Genomic DNA, 21,847 nt, shown 5'->3' with positions numbered 1-21,847 from the left:
TAGCAAATGTTGTTGTGTGTGACACAAAGCTGGCATGCATATCTGAATGGAACTTGAGGTCCATGTGTGGACGGTGTGCCTGATATCGTACATCACTGGGGTTCCTGCCTGCTCCTGAGTTCAGGGTCAGCATCCGGAAAGAGCAGCTCCGTCCCGTTCTTGGCATTTCCACTCAGGAAAGGGGAACTGAGCTAACTCTCTCTTGCTTTAAAGGTGTTTGGCCAGAACATGCCTTGCAACCTGGAATCGGCGAAGGACTTGCTTGTTTTCTTAGGGAAGTCGCTGTTGAGTATTTTGGAGGCTCTACTTTTTCATGTGATCTCGAAGCCACGGAAGAATGTTGCCGGTGAGATCGTCCTCATAACCGGCGCTGGGAGCGGACTGGGAAGGCTCTTGGCGTTGCAATTCGCCCGCCTGGGGTCAGTGCTCATTCTCTGGGATGTGAATAAGGAGTCAAACGAGGAGACCTGTCGGAAAGCTCAGGAAGCAGGAGCCGTCAGAGCGCATGCGTACACCTGCGACTGCAGCCGGAGGGAAGAAGTGTACAGGGTGGCTGACCAGGTACACCGGGGGACCCTCACTGGTTTGTGTGTGTTGTGAGAACCCTATGCAATTACCTTGGCATGCGCCTGTTTTACTCATTGGCCTCTCAGTCTTCAATATTTCTCTACATTACAAATAGTCCGAGGGGTGGAGGTGGAAGAGGGGAATTTGGAACCTTTCGTTCTTATTGCATGCAAAATGTTTGGCTAAATACCCTGTATCTAGCATATCATAACACTCTAGGGTAAATTAATTATTATTCTCCTTTGAAAACAGAATAGTGAATCTGTATGGGCATGTAGTTTCCTTTAGCATTAGGGTTGATGGTTAACAAAGAAATGGCCAGCACTTGAGTTTCTGGACTCCTGGGTGGTACCCTGTGCTCTGGAAGGAGCAAGAGGTCGAAGCATCCTTAGTTGAGGGGTAAAAAACAGATGTCAAATGCTGTGCCCAAGACCACACGATATATGGGTTTCGCTGTTTGGTCAGAGTTCGATCGTGGGCTACCCCACGGTCCATTCTACCCCATGTCTTCCATTTAAATATGTGTTTTCCACGGGTACTCAGAAGAAAATGAGAATATTTATCCCAAGAACACTTCTTTGGTTTTGGTGGTGGTGGAGCTCGAACCCACTGCCTTGGTACTTCCTAAGAACTTGCTCTATCACTGAATTAATTAATTGACCCCCAGATCCTCTAAGTCATTAGTTATCGATCTGTGGGTCACGAACATTTCAAGTTGAATAACCCATTCATAGAGGTTAAATATGAGATATCCTTTATATCAGATATTTGCAGTATAATCCATTACAGTAGCGAAATTACTGTTGTGAAGTGGCAACAAAATGACTTTATGGTTGGGGGGGGGTCACCATAACATGAGGAACTGTGAGAAAAGGTCGCAACATGAGGAAGGTTGAGATCACTGCTCTAAATACTTCTTTGGCAATAACATAGGTGGACTTTTAAAGTTTCAGGAAGCTGAAACTCAGGTATATTGGCAGACAGGCTGTTAGCTCATCAAGACTTGCCCCCCATAAAGACTCTGTTTCATTATATCCACACTGGGATGCATACACCACGCACTTCTCTCCTGGGGCCAACTAGGGGAGGAAGTTTTGCTGAATTTAGTGAAAAAATGGCAACCAAGCCTGCTTGCTCCAACAGCCTTTCTACTTCCCTTTTTTTGTTTTTTTCTGGTTGTTGTTGTTTTGGGCTTGGGGGTTGTTTTGTTTTGTTTTTTTACCATTAATTCCGACTACAGACTGCCTGATAAAGTCTGAAGATCCAAACCTGATAAACGCACCCAGGCTTTCTCTGGGATCGCATCCCAAGTGCTCACAACTGGCCAGCTGCACCTGTTTACCTGTGAGGCATGCTGATTAACATACCGACTTCACTAACTACAAACAGCTTTTCTAGCCAGGCCTCAGCAATCATGAGTCAATACTCAGACACAAAAGACAGGCAGCCATCTTGTTCTTGGCATCAAACATCTGCTGGGTGAGCTCAGGAACTGTCAGGGCACGGAATTCCCCAGCTCCTCAAAGGAGCGAAACCAGGAATGAGGAAGTGCAAGCGAGGGAAGGGCACCATATTTACAGCCAGTTTCCGCAGGTCAGCATTTAGCTGGCCAGGGAATCGTAGGTAAGTGGGTACCCGACTCATGATGGCCGACACTAGGTGGTTCAGGTCACCGTAAGTGGGTGTGGTTAGCTTTAAGGTTCTGAAGCAGATGGCTTAGAGCGCTTTATTATCAATGCAATAGGTCTCATCTGTGTTTTCAACCAGCTGGTGGACTGAAAGGGTGGCACTGTCGGGCTCCACCACTGTGTCTGACACCTTGGGGGAAGGTACCACACTGGAGGTGTTCATGATTCTGTCCGGGTACTCCTGGTTCTGGTACCCATCCCAGACCCAGACCCCCAACCCAGGGAGTGGGTCAGCTGGAAGCCCTGCAGGCAGTCACAGTTCTCCGCTTCCTTCCTCACAACCTCCCACACTGAGTCAACCAGCTCTTCACCTTCTGTGTAGTGCCCCTTGGTTCAGTTGTTCCCAGCCACACTCAGACTAAAAACAAAATTATCACATCTGCCCGAAGGGCCCCAAGTCCACGAGCACGGCGCGGGGCACATACTTGCCACCTGTGGCCTCGTTGTAGCACACACGTTGATGCGCCCCAGCTGGAGGTCTCTACTCCGTGGTACGTGGCAGTGGGATCAGTGCCATGCCCGTCGCTCATTACCTCTCAGAACCTGGTGCCCATCTGGTGGCTGCACTGCCCAGCCTGCAGGTGCACGATCTCCCTCATGGAGGCGACTGAGGAGCAGCTGGAGAGGAGGAACACTTAGGGAGGAGCAGGCGCACAAGTTCGCCTGTTACTTCTAATAGGTGGTGGATGGAAACCTGAGCTGTTGGGGCATTCACGCTGGCCATCCAAGAGTTTTAGAATAAGTTACTAGCACGCCAGCCCAGAGCCTTCCAGCAGGTTCTTGTTTCTATCCCAAATTTATTGACATTTGCCCCTTTGTTGGGCAATCTGGTTTCTACTCTTATTGCTGCTCTCCTTGCTAATCAAGTTCAATTTAATGAACTACTAGCCTCTTTCCAAAGCAGACTAGTATTTAGATTTTTTTTCCACTGTTTTATGCGAAAACTGGCACAGCATGTCACCTGTTCTAAACCCAGGCCTTCCACAACAACAGCTCCCACCTTCCACGGTGATATTGCCTTCACTAGTACCACTCTGCGCTATTGTGATGAACTTTACACTATCCATTCTTTACACAAACACAGTCACATGCATGCATACACACACATACACCTACACCCACATGAGCATACATCCACATACACTCACATACTCATACATGCACAGACATGCATGAGCATACACACACATACACACAGACATGCACACACCCTAACAGCTAGAGCTACAACAGGAACTGTGTGTGAACCCCATTTATGAACACATGATAACTGCTCTGGGTGGTCCTTTCTAAATGGTGTATGTTACTGACACTGTGTGATCTAAATTGCACTGGTGGAATTCAGAACACAAAGGCGAACAGAGGGACAGTACCAACCAGCCTTGTGCCCACTAGGAGTCAAGATGACTAACTGAAGGCTTATAAGAGGCAAAGGGACCACTGTGTCACCTGGAACCCTTAGTTCTAATGTTGACAGTACTCAGATGCCTTGTATTTCAATAACAAACATGACTTGAAGGTGGTGTTCCCAAAATTTTGAGGTGGAAAGAAGAAAAACAGTCTGGTGAGGAAAATAAGTCAGGAAGATTCTAATCTGCCTTGTGTTCAAAGTATAAGTTATCTTTCTTTTCATTGGCTCCTACCTTCTCCCTACCTCTGCGTATGCCAGGATGGGGTCTGTATGCTGTTGGGTTATAGTAAAGCTGTTCTTATATCTGTCACTCGGCTGAAATGATATATTACCAGTGCAAACCATAAAACAAGGTTGCAAAGCACAGGCAGTAAGATGGGTGGGAGTGGAGAAGGATCGTGGCTTTTCAACATTCACCTCTGGGGAAAGAGATGATATACAGACTTACCTGTCTGATGGTGACACCCTTCTTATCCAATCCAGGTTAAGAAGGAAGTTGGCGATGTTTCCATCCTCATCAACAATGCTGGCATTGTGACAGGCAGAAAGTTCCTGGACTGCCCAGATGACCTCATGGAAAAGTCGTTTGATGTCAACTTCAAAGCACATTTATGGGTGATTTGTTTTCTATTCTCATACTAAATGAAAACTTACTCTGGCATTCTAAAGTATTTTTCTCTTGCTCTTAGCAATATTATCGGTCTCTAAGTAAAATGCACACAGCTTAATCATGGGGGGAAGGTTAGGCATCCACACAGGTCCTTACACAACCTATGTACCTGTTGAAACAATGAGCTACATCCCAGTTTAACATCTAAATTTTGCATTTGTCTACTCAGTTGTTCTCTCTGTTTATCTATTAACTTACTTATTTATTACTCATTAACTTACTTATTCCCAATGACAGCTCCCCTCTCCCCTCCCTCCATCACATGGCCCCTCCCCTCAACCCTTCCCCTTACCTCTGAAGATCCAAGGTGGCCTTGAAGCTCCCAGAACCTCTACCAGTGATGGCGCTATCTTTCAAAAACAGAACTGTCCTTATCACTGGGCTATCATTCATTGATGGCCAGCAAACGCCGGAGGCTGGCCCATATGTCCTGCATGCATGATCAGTTTCCCTGTCTGCCAATTTCACATCTACACATCTAATCACTGTCTCTGTGCCAAACATGGGCAGACTGTCCTTGTTTTCAGGCTTAACTAAGACAGTCTAAGAACTATTTATCCATCTTTACTCTCTCTTGGGCATTTGACCTAGAGGTGATTTAAAGTAGAACAAGGATGTGTGTGGTAATATGTAAGTACTTCACTATTTTATATAGTGATTGAACATCCAAGAACTTTGTCATGGATAGGCGGTCCTAGGCATTATCCTTTCTTTAAAAAAGAAAATGAGAAAGTATTAAGTTCCTTACAGTAATTTGGGGAGGTGTTTGAAAGTGAATGTCAAACTTAAATTTTTTTTGTTTTTATTAGATATATTTTTATTTACATTTCAAATGTTATCCCCTTTCACTATTTCCCCTACATAAACCTCCTATGCCATGCCCCTCCCACTTCTTCTATGAGAGTGCTCCCTACCCACATACCATCTCCTGCCTCCTCACCCTAAAATTCCCCTACATTGGGGGATCAAGCAAGACCAAGGGCTTCTCCTCCCATTGATGGCCAACAAGGCCATCCTCTGCTACATATACAGCTGGAGGCATGAGTCCATCCATTTCTACTCTTTGGATAGTGGTTCAGTCCCTGGGAGCCCTGGTTGTTTGGTATTGTTGTTCTTATGGAGTTGCAAAATCCTTCAGCTCCTTCAATCCTTTCTCTAACTCTTCCATTAGGGACACCATCCTCAGATCAATGGATGGCTGTGAGCATCCACCTCTGCTTTTGTCATGATCTGGCAGAGTCTCTCAGGAGACAGCTAAATAAGGATCCTGTCAGGATGCACTTCTTGGCATCCACAATATTGTCAGGGTTTGGCGGCCATATATGGGCTGGATCTTTAGGTAGGGCAGTTTCTGGATGGCCTATGCTTCAGTCTTTGCTTCAAACTTTGTCTCTTTATTTTTTTCTTTTCCTTTGATAAGAATGAAATGTCATTTCTTATCTTTTATGATAACTTTTGGTTGAAAGTCAACTTTAATTGATATTAAAATGGCTACTCTAGTTTGTTTCCTGGGACCATTTGCTTGGAAAATTTTTTTCCAGCCTTTTACTCTGAGGTAGTGTCTGTCTTTGTTGCTGAGGTATGTTTCCTGTATGCAGAAAAATGTTAGGTCCTCTTTACAACTCCAGTCTTTTAGTCTACGTCTTTTTATTCGGGGATTGAGTCCATTGATGTTGAGAGATATTAGGAATTGATGATTATTGTTCCCTGTTATTTAGTTGTTAGAGTTGGAATTATGTTTGTGTAGCTATCTTCTTTTGGGTCAATTGAAAGATTACTTTTCTGATTTTTCTAGGGTGTAGTTTCCCTCTTTATATTGCAGTTTTCCACCTATTATTTTTGTAGGGCTGGATTTTTTGAAAGATATGATGTAAATTTGGTTTTGTCAATGAATGTTTTCATTTCTCCATCTATGTTAATTGAGAGTTTTGCTAGATATAGTAGTTTGTGCTGGCAATGGTGTTCTCTTAGGATGTTGTCTTAGGATCTGTATGACATGTGTCCAGGATCTTCTAGCTTTCATAGTCTCTGTTGAGAAGTCTGATGTGACTCTGAAAGATCTGCCTTTATATGTTACTTGACCTTTTTCCCTTACTGCTTTTAATATTTTCTTTTTATTTTGGGCATTTGGTGTTTTGATTATTATGTGACTTGAGGAATTTCTTTTCTGGTCCATTCTGTTTGGAATTCTGTAAGCTTCCTATATTTATGGGCATCTCTTTCTTTAAGTTAGGGAATTTTTCTATAATTTTGTTAAAGATATTTATTAGCCCTTTAAGGTGGGAATATTTGCTCTCTTCTCTACCTGTTATCCTCGGGTTTGATATTTCATTGTGACCTCAATTTCCTGGATATTTTACATTAGGAGCTTTTTGCATATTTGGGGTTTTTGTTTGTTTGTTTATTTAATAATAGGTAGTAAGTAAATTTATTTTGGCATGATTAAGGGAATTTATCATTGCCTGCACAAGGACACTTTGGGAAGTAAAAGAGGCATTATTAATAAACAAGTGTTAATTGGGTATGTTGTAGGCAAATTGAGACCTAACTTGGGACCTGCCTGGAAAAAGCATATGTCACCATCACTAAGGAACTCATCCCTGACTCTCATAGTGCTGCATCCAGGCCCAGAGGTTTTATTTTTGACATTTCCTGACTAGCCTTTTCCCACATCTATACTCTTCCTGTGGCCCCTTCCTGCCTCTCAGTTTGCTATCCATTGAGTTTCAGTGCTGTGTGTAACTCAGCTTCCGTAAACAAGGCTCTCTCTCTTGAGAGGACTTTCAGAAGACTTCAGGTCCCCTCCATACTTCTCACCTTTCCCAGTGCTCTGTCAGAAGCTTTAAAGCACATGTCGAGTTTTTCTTTCCCATCTCCACTTTTGCTGACATATAGTGTTGCCACTGGTATTCTTGGTGTCCTGCATGATCTTCAGAAGAAAAATGAAAAGATCTACCAGTTAGTAACTACTGTGTCTCTACTGGAACTACTTCTCTTGTCCCAAATGTGCAGTATATGTTGTCTGTACACATACATTTCTGAATATGTGCATCTGTGTATGTATATATATGTGCACCACATCCAGGTTCCCAGTTTTAAAAATATATATATTCTGCATGACTGAGACACAGACTAAGCACCCACTATCTCAAAAACATAGTTTATTTTATGAATTAACATTAAAAGACCATCGTTCAAAGGAACAGAAATTGCTTTAAAACACAGTTCTTTCTTAATGGAAGCAGGGTGTCTTGTGAACCATGTTAAGCTGAGGAAGGGGACACAATATGCATCTAAAAAATGATATCTATAAGTACTCATGGGATTTTTGGATTGTGGGTGTTGCAACTAAGATTTTCCTGTGCCACTTTTAATATTATTGACAACTTCATGGGGAGATGCTGGTTTAACAATCAGTTTAAAATATCCTTTAATAGGTGCTTAAGTTCTTATATCCAATATTTTTAGGTCATTTTATTAACTTACAATAGTGTCAAGCACAGCAGCCATTTTCACATCTGGAGAAAGCATATAATGTGCTGCTGGGTATTAAAATCTTCCTTTTTTCTTTTTAGATGTACAAAGCCTTCCTGCCTGCCATGATTGCTAACAACCATGGCCATTTGGTTTGCATTTCAAGTTCAGCTGGATTAGTTGGAGTAAATGGGCTGTCAGGTAAGAGAAGTCTTGACAATAATAATAACGCTCCAGAAGTCTGCCTCACACCGCCTGTGGGTGTGACACCTAACAAATGGGCAGGAGAGACTATTTTGAAGTTTTTAGTGTTCTGGTGGTTTGGTTTGGTTTGGTTTGGTTTGGTTTGGTTTGGTTTGGTTTGGTTTGGCTTGGTTTGGTTTGGTTTGGTTTGGTTTAGTGAGACAGGGTTAGACTTTTAAGACAAAGATGGCCTGGAACTCAATCTTTCTATCTTGGTTTCGTCTGCAATATTTAGATGTAAGAATGCCACACCAACAGGTGAGAAACAAATCAAAACCTTCTGTATTTCCCACAGTGTGGTCTTGGCCTCTGTATCATAGCCCCTTACAAAGGCTCTGCTGATAATGCAGATTGTGCAAGTCCTGAGTTCTGTCTGTTTATCAGGATGTCAGAGACCAACAGCTCTCTAAGAAGTACCTTATCAGACAATTCGGAAGAGCCTAGGAGCATTTCTAGATCCTTCTCTTCCATTTTCTCCTTCTACCCTCTTCCCTTGTGTTGCTTTCCTGAGGCCTGAAAACCTGACACTTGCAACCTGGCTTTTGTCACTCATAGTGGCTGCTTCACAACAGAGTGAAGATATATGCATGCCTCTTGGAAGTGGATGCAAAGGAAGCATTGCCAATAGTATACAAAAAAAAATCTACCTAGCTTTTATTCCTTCTCAAGTCATTTTCAATCACAGAATTCAGACATCCTTTCTCTCTCTCTCTCTGTCTCTCTCTCTGTCTGTCTCTCTCTCTGTCTCTCTCTCTCTCTCTGTCTCTCTCTCTGTCTCTCTCTCTCTCTCTGTCTCTCTCTCTGTCTCTCTCTCTGTCTCTCTCTCTCTGTCTCTCTCTCTCTCTGTCTCTCTCTCTGTCTCTCTCTCTCTGTCTCTCTCTCTCTCTCTCTCTCTCTCTCTCTCTCTCTCTCTCTCTCTCTTTATTTCATGTATGTGAGTACACTGTAGCGGTCTTCAGACACACCAGAAGAAGGCATCAGATCCCATTACAGATAGTTGTAAGTTACCATGTGAATGCTAGGATTTGAACTCAGGACCTCTGGAAGAGCAGCCAGTGCTCTTAACCTCTGAGCCATCTCTCCAGCCCCCAGGCATTCTCTTAAAGCAAATATGACTTAAAACAGAATGCACAGCATGGACCAAAAAAAAAAAAAAAATGCTCCTTTCCCCCTACATTTTCAAGTGAAGTAAGAGGTGTAAGAAGGTCCTTTGTTCTCTCAAAGAAGACAGAGTTTAAATAGGTCCTTGTAGTCTATACCTCATAGAGACAGCATCTGGCCAACATGATTGTGAAGATCAGATCCCACCGATGTGGAAAAATAAGTAAGGACTTACTTGGCTCACAGTTGAAGAGGCTTCAGTCTGTGCTCTGCTGCTTTGGAGTATGGGACAAAATCCTTTCAACAGCTTCTGAATCACACCACGCAGTTTTCACAGTTAGCCCCACTTCTCGGGACTAGTATTCTAGCTCCTCCCCACCAAGACAAAATACTTGAGATAGTCAGCTTGAAAGGAGGATGGGTTTATTTGGGTTCACAGTTTTAAGAGCTTTTCTTCTTGGTTCTGGGGCCTTGTTTTGGGGACAACGTGAAGCAATGAATCACACAGGAGCATGTGACAAAGGAAACCAGCTTACCCTGTGTCAGTTGAGAAACAAAGATGGCGGATCCAGTCTCAGTCTCCTCCTATGCATATTCCCAGTTGCCTCCTAACTTTCTTTCACTAGGCTCTTCCTCCTAATGGTTCTATCGCTTCCCAGTAATGCTGTGATGGTTTGTAGATGCTTGGTCCAGGGAGTAGCACTATTCAGAAGTGTGGCCATATTGGAGTAGGTATGGCCTTGTTGGAGCAGATGTGTCACTGTGGGCATGCGCTTTAAGACCTTCACCCTACCTACCTGGAAGCCAGTCTTCTAGCAGCCTTCAGATGAAGATGTAGAACTCTCAACTCCACATCAGTAGGAGGAAAGACCCTTGGTCCTGTGAAGACTCAATTCCCCAGTGTAAGGGAATACCGGGGCAGTGAGGTAGTAGTGAGAGGGGGGAGGGGGTACTTTCATAGAAGTAGAAGGAGGGGGATGGGTTAGGGGGATTCCAGAGGGGAAACCAGGAAAGGGGATAACATTTGAAATGTAAATACATAAAACGTCCAATAAAAAAAACTCTCAGCTCATGTTCTACCATGCCCGCTTGGGTACTGTTATGCTTCCATCTTGATGAAAATGGACTGAACCTTTGAACTGTAAGCCATCCACTTAAATGTTGTCCTTATAAAAGTTGCCTTGGTCATGGTCTGTTCACAGCAGTAAAACTCTAACTAAGACAAATGCCAAAGCTTTTAAGAATACCTCTAGTAATTTTGCACATAGCACAGGTAGTATTGGTGTGACAATTTAAAACCATTTTAAACCACTGAATTATTGATTTTTTTCATTATACTGACAATCTGAGATTTATGATTGGAAGAACATTTACTTCTCAGTACTAAAAACCATACTGATCCTTCTTGCTTAAATCCTTATCTAACTTGCTATTTTTTGTAGTGTCCTATATATTTATGCTAAATGGGGTTAATATATTTGAAATGACCACTGACCATTCTATGTCCTGTGTAACAGTTGATACCAGCTCAACAAAACATTGACTTATAAGTAAAACTATGTGGTCTAAAGGAGCACATAGCAGCTTTTCTCATCACATAATCTACTTGTTTATTAGCATATTACTTCAGTACCCATGTTCCGTGCTATTCACTACATATTCCTCCCCATACAAAAAATAAAAAACCTTTTGAAATGATTGCCACATCCTCTGTTGCTGTTACCATTACAAGTGACCTTAATGCCATGTTGTTTAAAAGCTTTTCAATTCCATCAGACCTCAGAAATACATGAATCTGGTTCTAAATCACAATAAAGCAAGTCACATGACATTGTTAGTTTCTCCCAGCATATAAAAGTTATATCTTATATCATTGCAATCTGTTGAGAGTTGCTTTCTCATAATAGAATAAAAACCAGTGTACATTCTGTATTTTAAAATGCAGGTGACTTAGTTAAGATTACTATTGCTCTGATGAAACACCATGACCATAGTCACTTGGGAGGAAAGAGTTTGTTTGTCTTCTGCTTCCTCATCACTGTTTATTGTGGAAGGAAGTAAAGGCAAGAACTCAAACAGGGTAACAACCTGGAGGCAAGAGCTGGTCCAAAAGCCATAAAGTAGTACTCCTTACTGGCTTGCTCATCTTGCTTTCTTATAAAACCCAGGACCACCACGCACAATGGGCTAGACCTCCCAAATAATCACTAGTTAAGAAATACTCTACAAACCAGCCTACAGCCCACATCTTATCCAGGCATTTTCTCAATAGCTCTGTGTTGAATTGATTTAAAACTAGCCAGCACAATGTAACTGCAAAAAAGCTAATACTAATTATTAGCTTTAGGAAAGATGGAGTCAAGACACTTGCTCAATGCAAGGTTGTCATTAATCTTCAGATCATAAATAATGCAATTTCTGAGCTGCACAATGACACAGAATGCAAGAAGACTGGGCAGACTTATACACTTTAGTTTTCTCTCTCTTCCAGACTATTGTGCAAGTAAATTTGCAGCCCTTGGATTTGCAGAATCTATGTTTATTGAAACAGTTGCTCAAAAACAACGGGGGATCAAAACCACTATTGTGTGCCCATTCTTTATAAAAACTGGAATGTTTGAAGGTTGCACTACTAAGTAAGTATACCTTTTGATTTTAAAGGCATCCAAACTGACTCTCTGCCCATTCAATTTTATTCTTCTCTTTGAGTTGCTTGGATCTTTTTTTAACACATTTTCTGATACACAAGTGGTTTCAGAATTGCCCCTGATACATGTGTGTTTAAGGAACTGATTAATAATGATTACAGTGCCCAACTAGTACCCATCCTATGGCCCCAGATCTGCTTCTCTGTTTCCTGTCTTGGCCATAGTCCCTCTCTTCCACCTGATACCATTCAGACCCCTTCCATGACTCCAGGAAAGCTAGAAATCATTGAAGGAAAAACAGCTCTCAGATTCCTTAAAAGAGCACCACATGTCTTGATTAACCACAGGATTCCATAAATAATACCACATGTGGATTAACCACAGAAAGATCTCACCCACTACACGCTGTAAGTTCAAGAGCCAGGGTGGAGTGAAGCTCATAGCCAGTCCCATTCAGAAAGGCTCAGTGCTTATGACCTTATCATTACTTTTTAAGATACAAGTCCTGATCCATATCTATCACGTGGATATTAGGCTTAAGTGTAAATTTGGGGAACACGTTCGGGCCCTAACTGACACAAGTACCCAGCCGTGTGTCTTATGAAGTTAACCCAGTTTGTTTCCAGTGACTTCACACTTAGACCGTTCAACGAGGTTTTTACATGGATGAGTCTTGTGAATACATTGATTTACAATGGGTTCCCATTTCACAGTCCAGTCATGACATCACTACTTTGACAGGAAGCGAGTAAATATGGAAATACAGAAATTGAGAGAGGTGGGGTTATAACAACAATGTCTTATAGGTTTTACCCTTAATCTTTAGGAATGATGTTTTTAGCTTGAGGTTTTTTTTGTTTTGTTTTGTTTCCTTCCTTAGGTGTCCTACTCTGTTACCAATTCTGGATCCAGACTATGCAGTTAGGAAAATTGTGGATGCTATTCTGCAGGAACAGCTGTACTTGTACATGCCTAAGTTTTTATACCTCATGATGTTCTTAAAAAGGTAATGGCATTTGTTTCTATGTCTCCCCACGTGCCATTTGACCGTTTATTCCAGGTCCTACCTGGAAGAACCAGTCAGCAAGCACTCGTTAAATCAATGGGCTTTTCTAAAGGAAAATCTTCTCCATGCTTGTCTTCATCTCCACGGTCCTTTATTGACACAGTTTTGAATTTGTACAGTTTTGGTGCCGCCACCACCACAAGTTCAGAGACCTTATCTCACATCTTAATGATTGTGTTGTCAAAAATGAATGTGTTGACAAAATGAACTCTGGGCAGATTTAAAACTTGTTAGGTTGCTTTAGTAATGATGTTCTTACACACATTATGAGATGATTGTATGACCATAGATACTGGATCAATGCTTCCTCAGGTACAGGACCAGAGAGTCAGCAACACACTTTAAGAATTTGAAGTGTTGGTTAAACTGATAATTGATAATAATTTTTACCAATGAAGTAGTTACAAAATTCCAGAGGGAAAAAAATCTTAAAATCATACAAAAAGGGGGGGAGGGCTGAGTATGGGTGGATAGTGGAGTGCTTGCCTGGCTTGTACTAGACTCTCAGTTCTCCTGTTAGTGCCCCCCCCAGCACGCGCACGCGTGCACACACACACACACACACACACACACACACACACACACAAACAGAATGAAAGGAAAGAAGGAAAAAGGAAAGGAAAAGGAGGATGGGATGGGGTATGAGAAGAAGGAAAAGAGAGAAGAAAAAAGGCAACGGGGAGGAAGAAATAAAAGAAGAAAATAAAGGAAGGGGGGAGGAAGGAAAGAAGAAAGGAAGAGAGAAAGAAACTGAACAAAGGAAGGATAAAGGGAGGAAGGAAAGAAAATAGGAAGGAACAAAGATAAAGGAAAGAAGGAGGGAAAGAAAGAAGGCCATATTAAAAGAAAAATGGAAAGAAAGAAATGAAGGAATGGAAGGAAAGAGTAGACTGGAAGAAGAAAGGGGGAGGGGGAGAAGGAGAAGAGAAAGAAATGAGAGGCTGAAGGAAGAAAGAAGAAAATAGAGGGAAAGGGAGTGAAGGAAAGAAAGAAGGGAGGAAGGAAGGAAAGAAGGAAAGGAAAGGAAGGAAGGAAGGAAAACAGGCAGGCAAGAAGAAAGGAAGGAAGGAAGACAAGGAAGGAAGGAAGGAAGGAAGGAAGGAAGGAAGGAAGGAAGGAAGGAAGGGGAAAAAGGGAGAATCATCCCCCTCCCACACACACTGACCTTATGACCAGACTGAAATTCATTTCTGGAATTCAGCAGTAGCAGCTGGGGCACACTGACCCGGGTACAGCCAGCTGTTAAATGGCCAGGTCCACTGTTCAGCCCAGTCTCTCCGCCCAGTATCAGTGTTACTCCATGCTTGTGCCTCCCCTCACAGCATCTGCACTTCCCAAGGAGCACACTCTACAACCAGCCACCACTTCCTGTTGAGTTGAATAGGTCTCTCTTCTGTCTTCTTGCTTCTATCTTGGTCCACCAGTTCTGAATACAGCTGCACTCCCTATGACAGTGATGGTTCTTCGACTGATTGAGTATAGGTATCATCCTTCAAGTTCTCGTATGACTGACAGCCACAGACATACCTTTACCATTAACACAGATCATTCTTCCATCCTTTCCTTTTCCTTACTTTCTTCACCACAGGATGGACCCCTGTGGCTGACAAGGCTGTGGGAGGCAGAACAAGGAGACTTTAAGTAGCAATTTGAAACCCAGGGTTATGACCCTGCTCTTTATCAAACCTGTAATTCTTGCATGTCCCGTGTTCTCCTGGCCTCAGTTCTCTTGGCCACAAATTGCTGGCCATGGTTGGCAGTGCACTCAGATTAGCATAATGTCTGGTTATTGGACAGCGTGTATTTCCACCACACAGCCGGCTCTTTCCTGCATAGTAGCAGATGGTACCACGACAAAGCCAACTCTAGAACGTGAAGCTTCATTTCTTTTTCTCTGAGTAATTGTGGAAATCACATTTCTTTAATGGTACACCCATTTCAGGCCATGTTTTTGGGAAAGGTGCTAGATCATTCTGGAGAAGCAGAGGAAAAACAAACAGGCTGATAAAAGAAATGACATCAGACAGTCCTTCCAACGACACACAGAGAGCAATGTGTGAACCATTCACCATTCGAATCCAAGGATCTGGGATCACACAAAAGAACAAGACACAGAGAAACCCCTTACCATGACAGGAATTGTCTTCTTAGGAGTGGAAGTAAGTCAGAGAAGAAAAGGTAATGGACAAGTAGGGTAGGTATTTAGGGTGTGCCATACCTGTGATCCTAGCATTAGGGAGGCTGGAATGTGAACACTGCTATGAGTTTGCAGCCATCCTATCTCAAAAGCCCCACCCCTACCAAAAGAAGTTATCCTGAGTGTCCTACGTAGCATACTTAAAAATTAAGCCAGAAAGGGAAATCTCAGACCAGCCTGGACACGCCGATGGGAAACCCTCCAATATGTTAACAGTTTATCAGTGCTGAAGCTGGGAAGAACACACAGTACCCCGGTGGCCTCACACCCCACCCCTAAAACAAATCTTAGGTTTTCTTTATCTGCTTGTCACTTTACTCTGTCTGCAATGTTAGTCTCAAGGTCAACAGGGGTATAGCGTGGGATGGTGGTCAGGGTGTCTGTGAGTTTTCCCAGGCACCGATGGGGACGGAAGAGATAATTGTCTTAGGTCAGGTGGCCAACAGCAGGAGGACCTGTTGCATCTCCTCCTCCCAGTGATCTTAGAAAGGATTGCCCTCAGCTGTTGCATGAGGACATGAAGGCCTACAAGCTGGTAAGTTACCTAAGCCAGATCCATCTGCTCTGAAGGTGTGCCGGCATTCATAGCTCTCTGAAATGGAAGCTTTAGAGAACACACCATACTCTAAACCCGTGATGTGTTAGAGACCAAAACAATTGGACTGAATATCATAAACAGAGGATGAGTCCTCTGGGCTCAAGTCTCCATGATGCGAGTTTGAACATGCAACTCCTCTACAAAAGTGACACCTAGCAAAGGTGTTTTCACAGATGATAACCAAGATGTTTACTCTTATGTTCTTTTTTAGCTTCTTGCCCGTCAAGACAGGAATACTTATAGCTGACTACCTGGGAGTCTTTCATGTGATGGATGGCTTCACTGGCCAAAAAAAGAAATCTTAATGATAAGTCCCATGCCCTGTGTTGTCTGAGACCCATTGCTACATCAGGCTGAGTTTAAGGAAGAAAGGTATTTCTTCTGCCTGAAAGAATCCAAAGACAAAGATGTCCTGCTGTGGACCAGAATGTCTTTCCGCTGTCGTTTAAATGCAATATTACTGTTTTCTTTTGTTGTTGTTGGCTGTGTTTTTGTTTGGTGTTTGAAAAATAAAAATAGCTCTATATCATTCCCATTTCAACAACTATAACAGTGAACTCAGCAATGTGTGTGTGTGTGTGTGTGTGTGTGTGTGCACATGCATGAGTGTGTAACAAATATAATCAAACGAAACGAGGCTATTTGAGGGGTGATATAGAACAGTTGGTGGGAGGGTAAGTGGAATGGGCTGGAAGGGGGAAAGAGGGAGGAGTAGTATAATCCTATTTCAATTAAAAATGTTTTAAGATTTAAAAAGTGAATTAAGGGGGAAAGATGTGGGTTCACAGGGGTTGCCCTGAGTATGGTGACTCCTATAAAGCAGGTGGCTGAGCTTTCATGGGGCAAAGGAGGTACAGTGCGTGTCTGGACTGCAAGGCCTCTCTCAAGAGGACACAAGAATGCAGATTTCCTGCCCCCTTATTCTCTGTTTTGCTCTCTGGAACCTGGGCCATGAGTGTGAAACTCATGTAACGTATTGCTTTCCTCTCTTGACTTGCTGTGGTTGCCGTGACAAAGGTCCCTTAGGGAAGCAAGCCTTTATTTTGACTCACAGTTTGAAAGTACAGTCCATGGTGTGCCGACATCACCGTACCCAAAGCAGTCCCAAAGCAGAGATGAATGCTGCTGTTCAGCTACCCTTGGGCTTCCCATGTGGTCCAGTATCAGCCCCTGGAGCAGTGCTACCCACACTAAAAGTGGGTCTTGTACTTCAGTTAACTGACCGTAGGTTAACTCTCTCCCTAGGTACTCTATCATAGTTGAGTGACAATTCCAGCCACCCCAGAGCTCAATGCCCTGACAGATGCCACGTTTTAGCTAAAGGTCTCAGACACATGGCCCCAGCGAGCCTCACCAAGGCTTTCCTGACAGCAACATAGTCCAGACTTTCAGACGAGATCATAATTTTAGCCAAGAAGATTTTTAAAGACTGGTTGTGTACAGTCAGTTTTCACTGACTGATCCAAAAGCCATGCCCAGAGATAATTTCAATGTTTAACTTAATAATTCAAGCTGGGATTCACAGTTAGGTATTTTTGACAGAATGAGCAATTCCATTCATCCGTATTCATTAGAGGCGCCCTCAGCTCCTAGCTCTTGTGCTCTCGAAGTCTAATCACCTGGCAAACTGCTTTCATGCTTCATAAATTAACTATAAAAGAAAGATTAAGAAACATATGTTAATTACCAAATCCCAGCAACTCATTCCCAAGCTACCAAAGCATCCAGCCTGTGGGACAAACAAGTTCATTTTTGTGCCTGGCCCTCTGTAAGTTATCTTGGCAGACTCGGTAAAAATCGAAAGAATCTAGAATATAAGTATCTTCTGGGGATGTTCTTCAAAGGGTCAGTCACCAAGTATGGGTCTAGGTATACTTCAGATGGGTTGCTCTTGAATGTTTTCCAGGATGCTAGAACCTGGTTCTGTTCCTTTACACTCCATCTCAAATATCGTCACAATAGCAATGATAGCTCACATGGATTTTGTCCGTCACTAAGCTAAATGCTTCCCACACACCATTTCATTAAACAAGAACACTCCATCACGCCCCCAAAGAATTTTAAAAGGGAGGGATGGGGGACTTAGTGCATGCCAAAGAATACAAAGCACTTCATTTCACACGGGCATCCTCACCACTGTATATGTTTAGTGAGATGATCAAAGACCCCTCAGACCAACCAACTGATGTTGTAAATCCTTGGCTAACAAGGTTAATTAGGAGAGAGGAACAATATTCCTCCTATACTGCAATTCTAAGAGCATGTATTCTGGGGCCTGTCTATTTAGCTGAAGAATAAAGAAGAGACTCCTAGGGAATTTAGCAGAACAAAGGTCCAAGACCGAGTAGGCATCCACCACACCATAACAGCATTAACAGCAATTACTTCTAATTGGAGTGCATCTCCGCTGGGCTGCTACAAAGGTCTGAATTTCAATTGTGGTTTTATAATATCCATAAAATTGTCTAAACAAATTCAGATTAATTTCAGCATTTCTATGAGAAGACCACATGTAAATTAGAGGATTCTAGAGGGCAATAAATAATAAGGTGATTTAATGGCCCTGGGGAGCAAGAAGTGTTCCTGTCATAGTTCATACTGGTTTTTAGCTGAACTTCAGTTCCAATAAAACCATGATCAAGAGGCAAGCACCTAAACAAGCTTGAAGGGACACTTTAAATTGCTGAGTTCCCAAGACAGCATCCAGTACTTGCTGGATATACTTGCTCAAAAACCAAGAAGAATTCTCCAAGAAGGAGTGATTTGACAGAAATATCTATGTTCCCTTTTAATGTAAATGTGGTTTTATGTTGTGATGCTATCTTTAGCTGGTTTGAGTTGCCATAACAAAATATGACAAACTAGGCAGCTCGTACAGCAGAAATCCATTCCTCAGTTTGGAGTGTCTTCTTGACTTTCCAGCAGCCAGCTTCTCAGTGGATCTCCCCATGAGTGTTTTTCTCAGGTCCTCCAAATGAGGAGATTGTCATCTTCCTATAAGCAAAAGTACTGTATCCTGAGAGCCCATCCTCTCCTGTTCTTTTATAATCATAATCACCCCACAGCCTCTTCCTGGGCCAACACGCTGGAGAGTAGAGCTTCAATCTGTGAATCCTTAGGGACAAACATTCAGACTATAGATGCCCCGATAGAAAAGGGCATGCCTGAAAACTGTCACACCACATCCAATAAGACCACACAGGGGAACCTAGGGGGCGTAAAGAATTAGTGGTCCTTTTTAATGCCTAATTTAAGCTTCTGAAAGTCAAAAGTTGGGAGAAACGGGACGGGGTATTTGGGCTCTAAACAAAACCTGACATGGGGCAGGAGGTGCTGATTGGAGCTACTGTGTGATGAGGATGGGTGACAGCCCTAGCCATGCCCTAGCCACGCCCCCTTATACTTCCAGACTAAGGACACGTCAGACTTGTTTAAGCATTCTTTCCTGGATGCTGGTGGGTTTCCTTCTACTGTTGCTGTAAATGCCCCGACTGGGCTATTGAGGAAGGCTTCCAATCTGCATTTCTTATTTTCCTCGTAACCTCTCCAGCATGGTGGAAAACTCGACAGCAAGCACACCAGTCGCTGTTCTTCACCCTCTGTGGGATGGTTGCTTGTGAGGCTGGGCATGGAGAAGGCCCTTGTCCACACATCTGTGTCACGAAACATCCTTGCCACGCGTCCATACAAACTGAATCCTTGACAACAGAGGTATTAGGCGGCTCGTATCAGTAGCATTTGTCATTGCGTATCAACTCCTAAGATCACATTGCTATGCCTAGGGTTCTTTTTTCTTTGCCATCGGTGAATATTAAAGCCACACTGACACTACAGAAACCATAGGCCAGCTGTCCACATCTGTGTGCTTCTGGTTGGCTGGTTTCCCTGCCACCGCCACCTATGTTCTCTTTCGAACCTTTTTGTTTTCCTCAAGCCAAAACAGTACCATGACCCTTCCTCCATCTTTCCTACCTCATCAAGGAAGTTGAACTCCTGAAAAGTCTGGACTCCCCCTGGAGCTTGCTCCGTCTCTAGCTGAAGATTTTGTTTGCATTCCTTTTCCCTCATTCTGCGTCTGAAGAATATTTTTCCTGCCTGTTCTATCTCACAGCTGGCTCCTGTGTCTGACCATGAAGCTCTGGCTGCTGCCACCCCACACACCCCTTGCCACCAGGCTGGGTCAATACAGGTACCCTTGGTATATAACCTTTGTGCACCATAAGCCATCCTGTTACACTGCCTGCTGTTAACTGCACTGCTGCAGCTGGTCCACACTCAAAATTTCTTACCTCTAACCTTTGTTCTCTACTTACTCGGGTCTCTCCCTCTGATCCCTAATTTCAGTTTTTATGGGGTATCTCTGGGGTATGAATAGTATTGAGGTGTTGTTTTATGCTGTTCTACTTTATTTAAAAGCCGGCTCTGGAGTTGGGTTATGGCCCACATCTCCACCCAAGTATGCTTGTTTAAGAATGGATTGTCTCAGGTAAGTGTCATAGTAGTAGAAAAACTAACGAATACTAATATCCAACTTCCTATATCTACACAGACCACTGAAACTCAGCCACCATGTTCACATTTCAACCTGCAAGAATTCAGTAGCAGAATTCACTCCATCCCCTTTGGAATAGCCCAGAGACACTGCACGTTCCATCATTCTATCCTTTGGGATAATCGGTGAACGTTGAACATTCCATCTTCATTGCACCCCTCAGCCAGAGTTAGGAATGTTGCTGAGCTGATTCAAAAACGATGCTTGAGAACTATGGTCTTCATCCAGCACTGACATGACTCAGCTAAAGATTAGGGGAGTCTGTGGTTGCTGAAAAAGGTAAGACGCAGAGAGGACAGCTATCGAAGTCAGCACATTCTTCCCTCATATCGTATGCCTTATTATTAAACTGACTCCACTGGTTTCTCCACCCTAACATTCACCCTAACAGTGCACTGCATACTGCAAGAAGTCTAGAATCAATGAAGCCATGGATCAAGTGAGTAAAAATAAAAGACTTGTCCTCACTGCATTCAATATTTCAGGTGCTCAAGAAGCAGGATATAATGCTACTGGGGTGAGGGAGAAGAGGAGGAGGGAAGGGAAGAAAAAGATGAGAGAGAGAGGCAGTGGAAAGGAAAAGAACGAGGTTTGAAAGGTGAAGGGGGATGGGAACCATTATGATTTAAAAAAAAAAAAAAACCCCCGACAGAAACAATTTAAAGGGAGGAGGGTTTATTTCACCTGAGGATGTGGTGCATCCTACAGGGAAGGGTGTGACTCGGGATGCAGTTTGCCCACACCCAGTCAGGAAGCAGAGAACGAAGCTGGGGAGCTCTTGCTGTTTGATGTTTCCCAAAGCCACAACTGAAGGCTGAAGTGGGTGCTCTGGGCTATTCTTCCTCAACACCATCTGGCTGTATTATCTCAAGTGAGTGGGGTCAGTCTAGTCTCGAGCCTAGTGTCTCTGACTTAGAAACGTCTCACTCACTTCCACTCACAGTACTTGTCCACCACTAGGTCCCACCTAAAGTGTTAAACATAGCATGTCCTGGGTTTCTGTCTATTCTAGGTGTTTGTCTCAGCTTAGGCAAAACTGCCATGAGACCCCTTGAGGTTGAAGTGCAGTTGGAAACTGTGCCATTATTTACTCCCTAACTTGTGCTAAACATCATGGTTGGGAAACAAGCCTTGAGACATAGTGATAGGAAAAGGCTGACTTGTGCTAAGTCTCCAGATTATAGAGATCACTGGCTATGGCTCTGTCCAGAGTCTCCAGAGGATCATGTGATCACCATGGTTTGGACAGAGCTTCCTGTAGACTTCAGTTTGCACACAGTATTTTCCTACATTTGCTACCACTGTGAGACTCTGCTTAAAGCAACATGACACCTAAGACCTTAAAACAGTTCTGCAAGTATTTTATACAAGCTGATCAGGCTACACCTGTCCTTACCTCCTGATGTCTTCCAGGGTGAAGATTATCAATATGAAATAAATGTTTACCTTTGTAAACAGACATTTGCAGGTTATTTCTAGATATTTTTTACTTACATTTCAAATGCTATCCCCTTTCCCGGTTTCCCCTCCAGAAATCTCCTATCCTGTCCCCTCTCTCTTGCTTCTGTGAGAATGCTCCCCCACCCACCCACACTCTCACACCTCCCTACTCTGACATTCCCCTACACTGGG

General features: G+C 43.1%; 1 protein-coding gene and 1 pseudogene across 2 annotated transcripts; one reads left to right on the top strand and one right to left on the bottom strand.

The window, feature by feature from the left end:
- Positions 1-228: 228 nt before the first annotated feature.
- SDR16C5 (short chain dehydrogenase/reductase family 16C member 5) lies at positions 229-15,968 on the top strand (the record flags this gene model as incomplete). Its single annotated transcript, XM_080938524.1, has 6 exons — positions 229-561; positions 4,150-4,281; positions 7,912-8,011; positions 11,646-11,790; positions 12,683-12,808; positions 15,875-15,968. 6 exons carry the CDS (start codon positions 229-231, stop codon positions 15,966-15,968), a joined length of 930 nt encoding a protein of 309 aa, XP_080794650.1.
- On the bottom strand, positions 1,980-2,854 carry LOC308437377 (tubulin beta-4B chain-like; annotated as a pseudogene). The gene has a single exon. The product of its transcript is annotated as a tubulin beta-4B chain-like (transcript).
- Positions 15,969-21,847: the final 5,879 nt, after the last annotated feature.

Source organism: Micromys minutus, assembly GCF_963924665.1.
Source record: "Micromys minutus genome assembly, chromosome: 26".
Lineage (NCBI taxonomy): Eukaryota > Metazoa > Chordata > Mammalia > Rodentia > Muridae > Micromys > Micromys minutus.
Note: the sequence above shows the minus strand (reverse complement) of the source record. Positions and strands in the feature narration are given on the sequence as shown.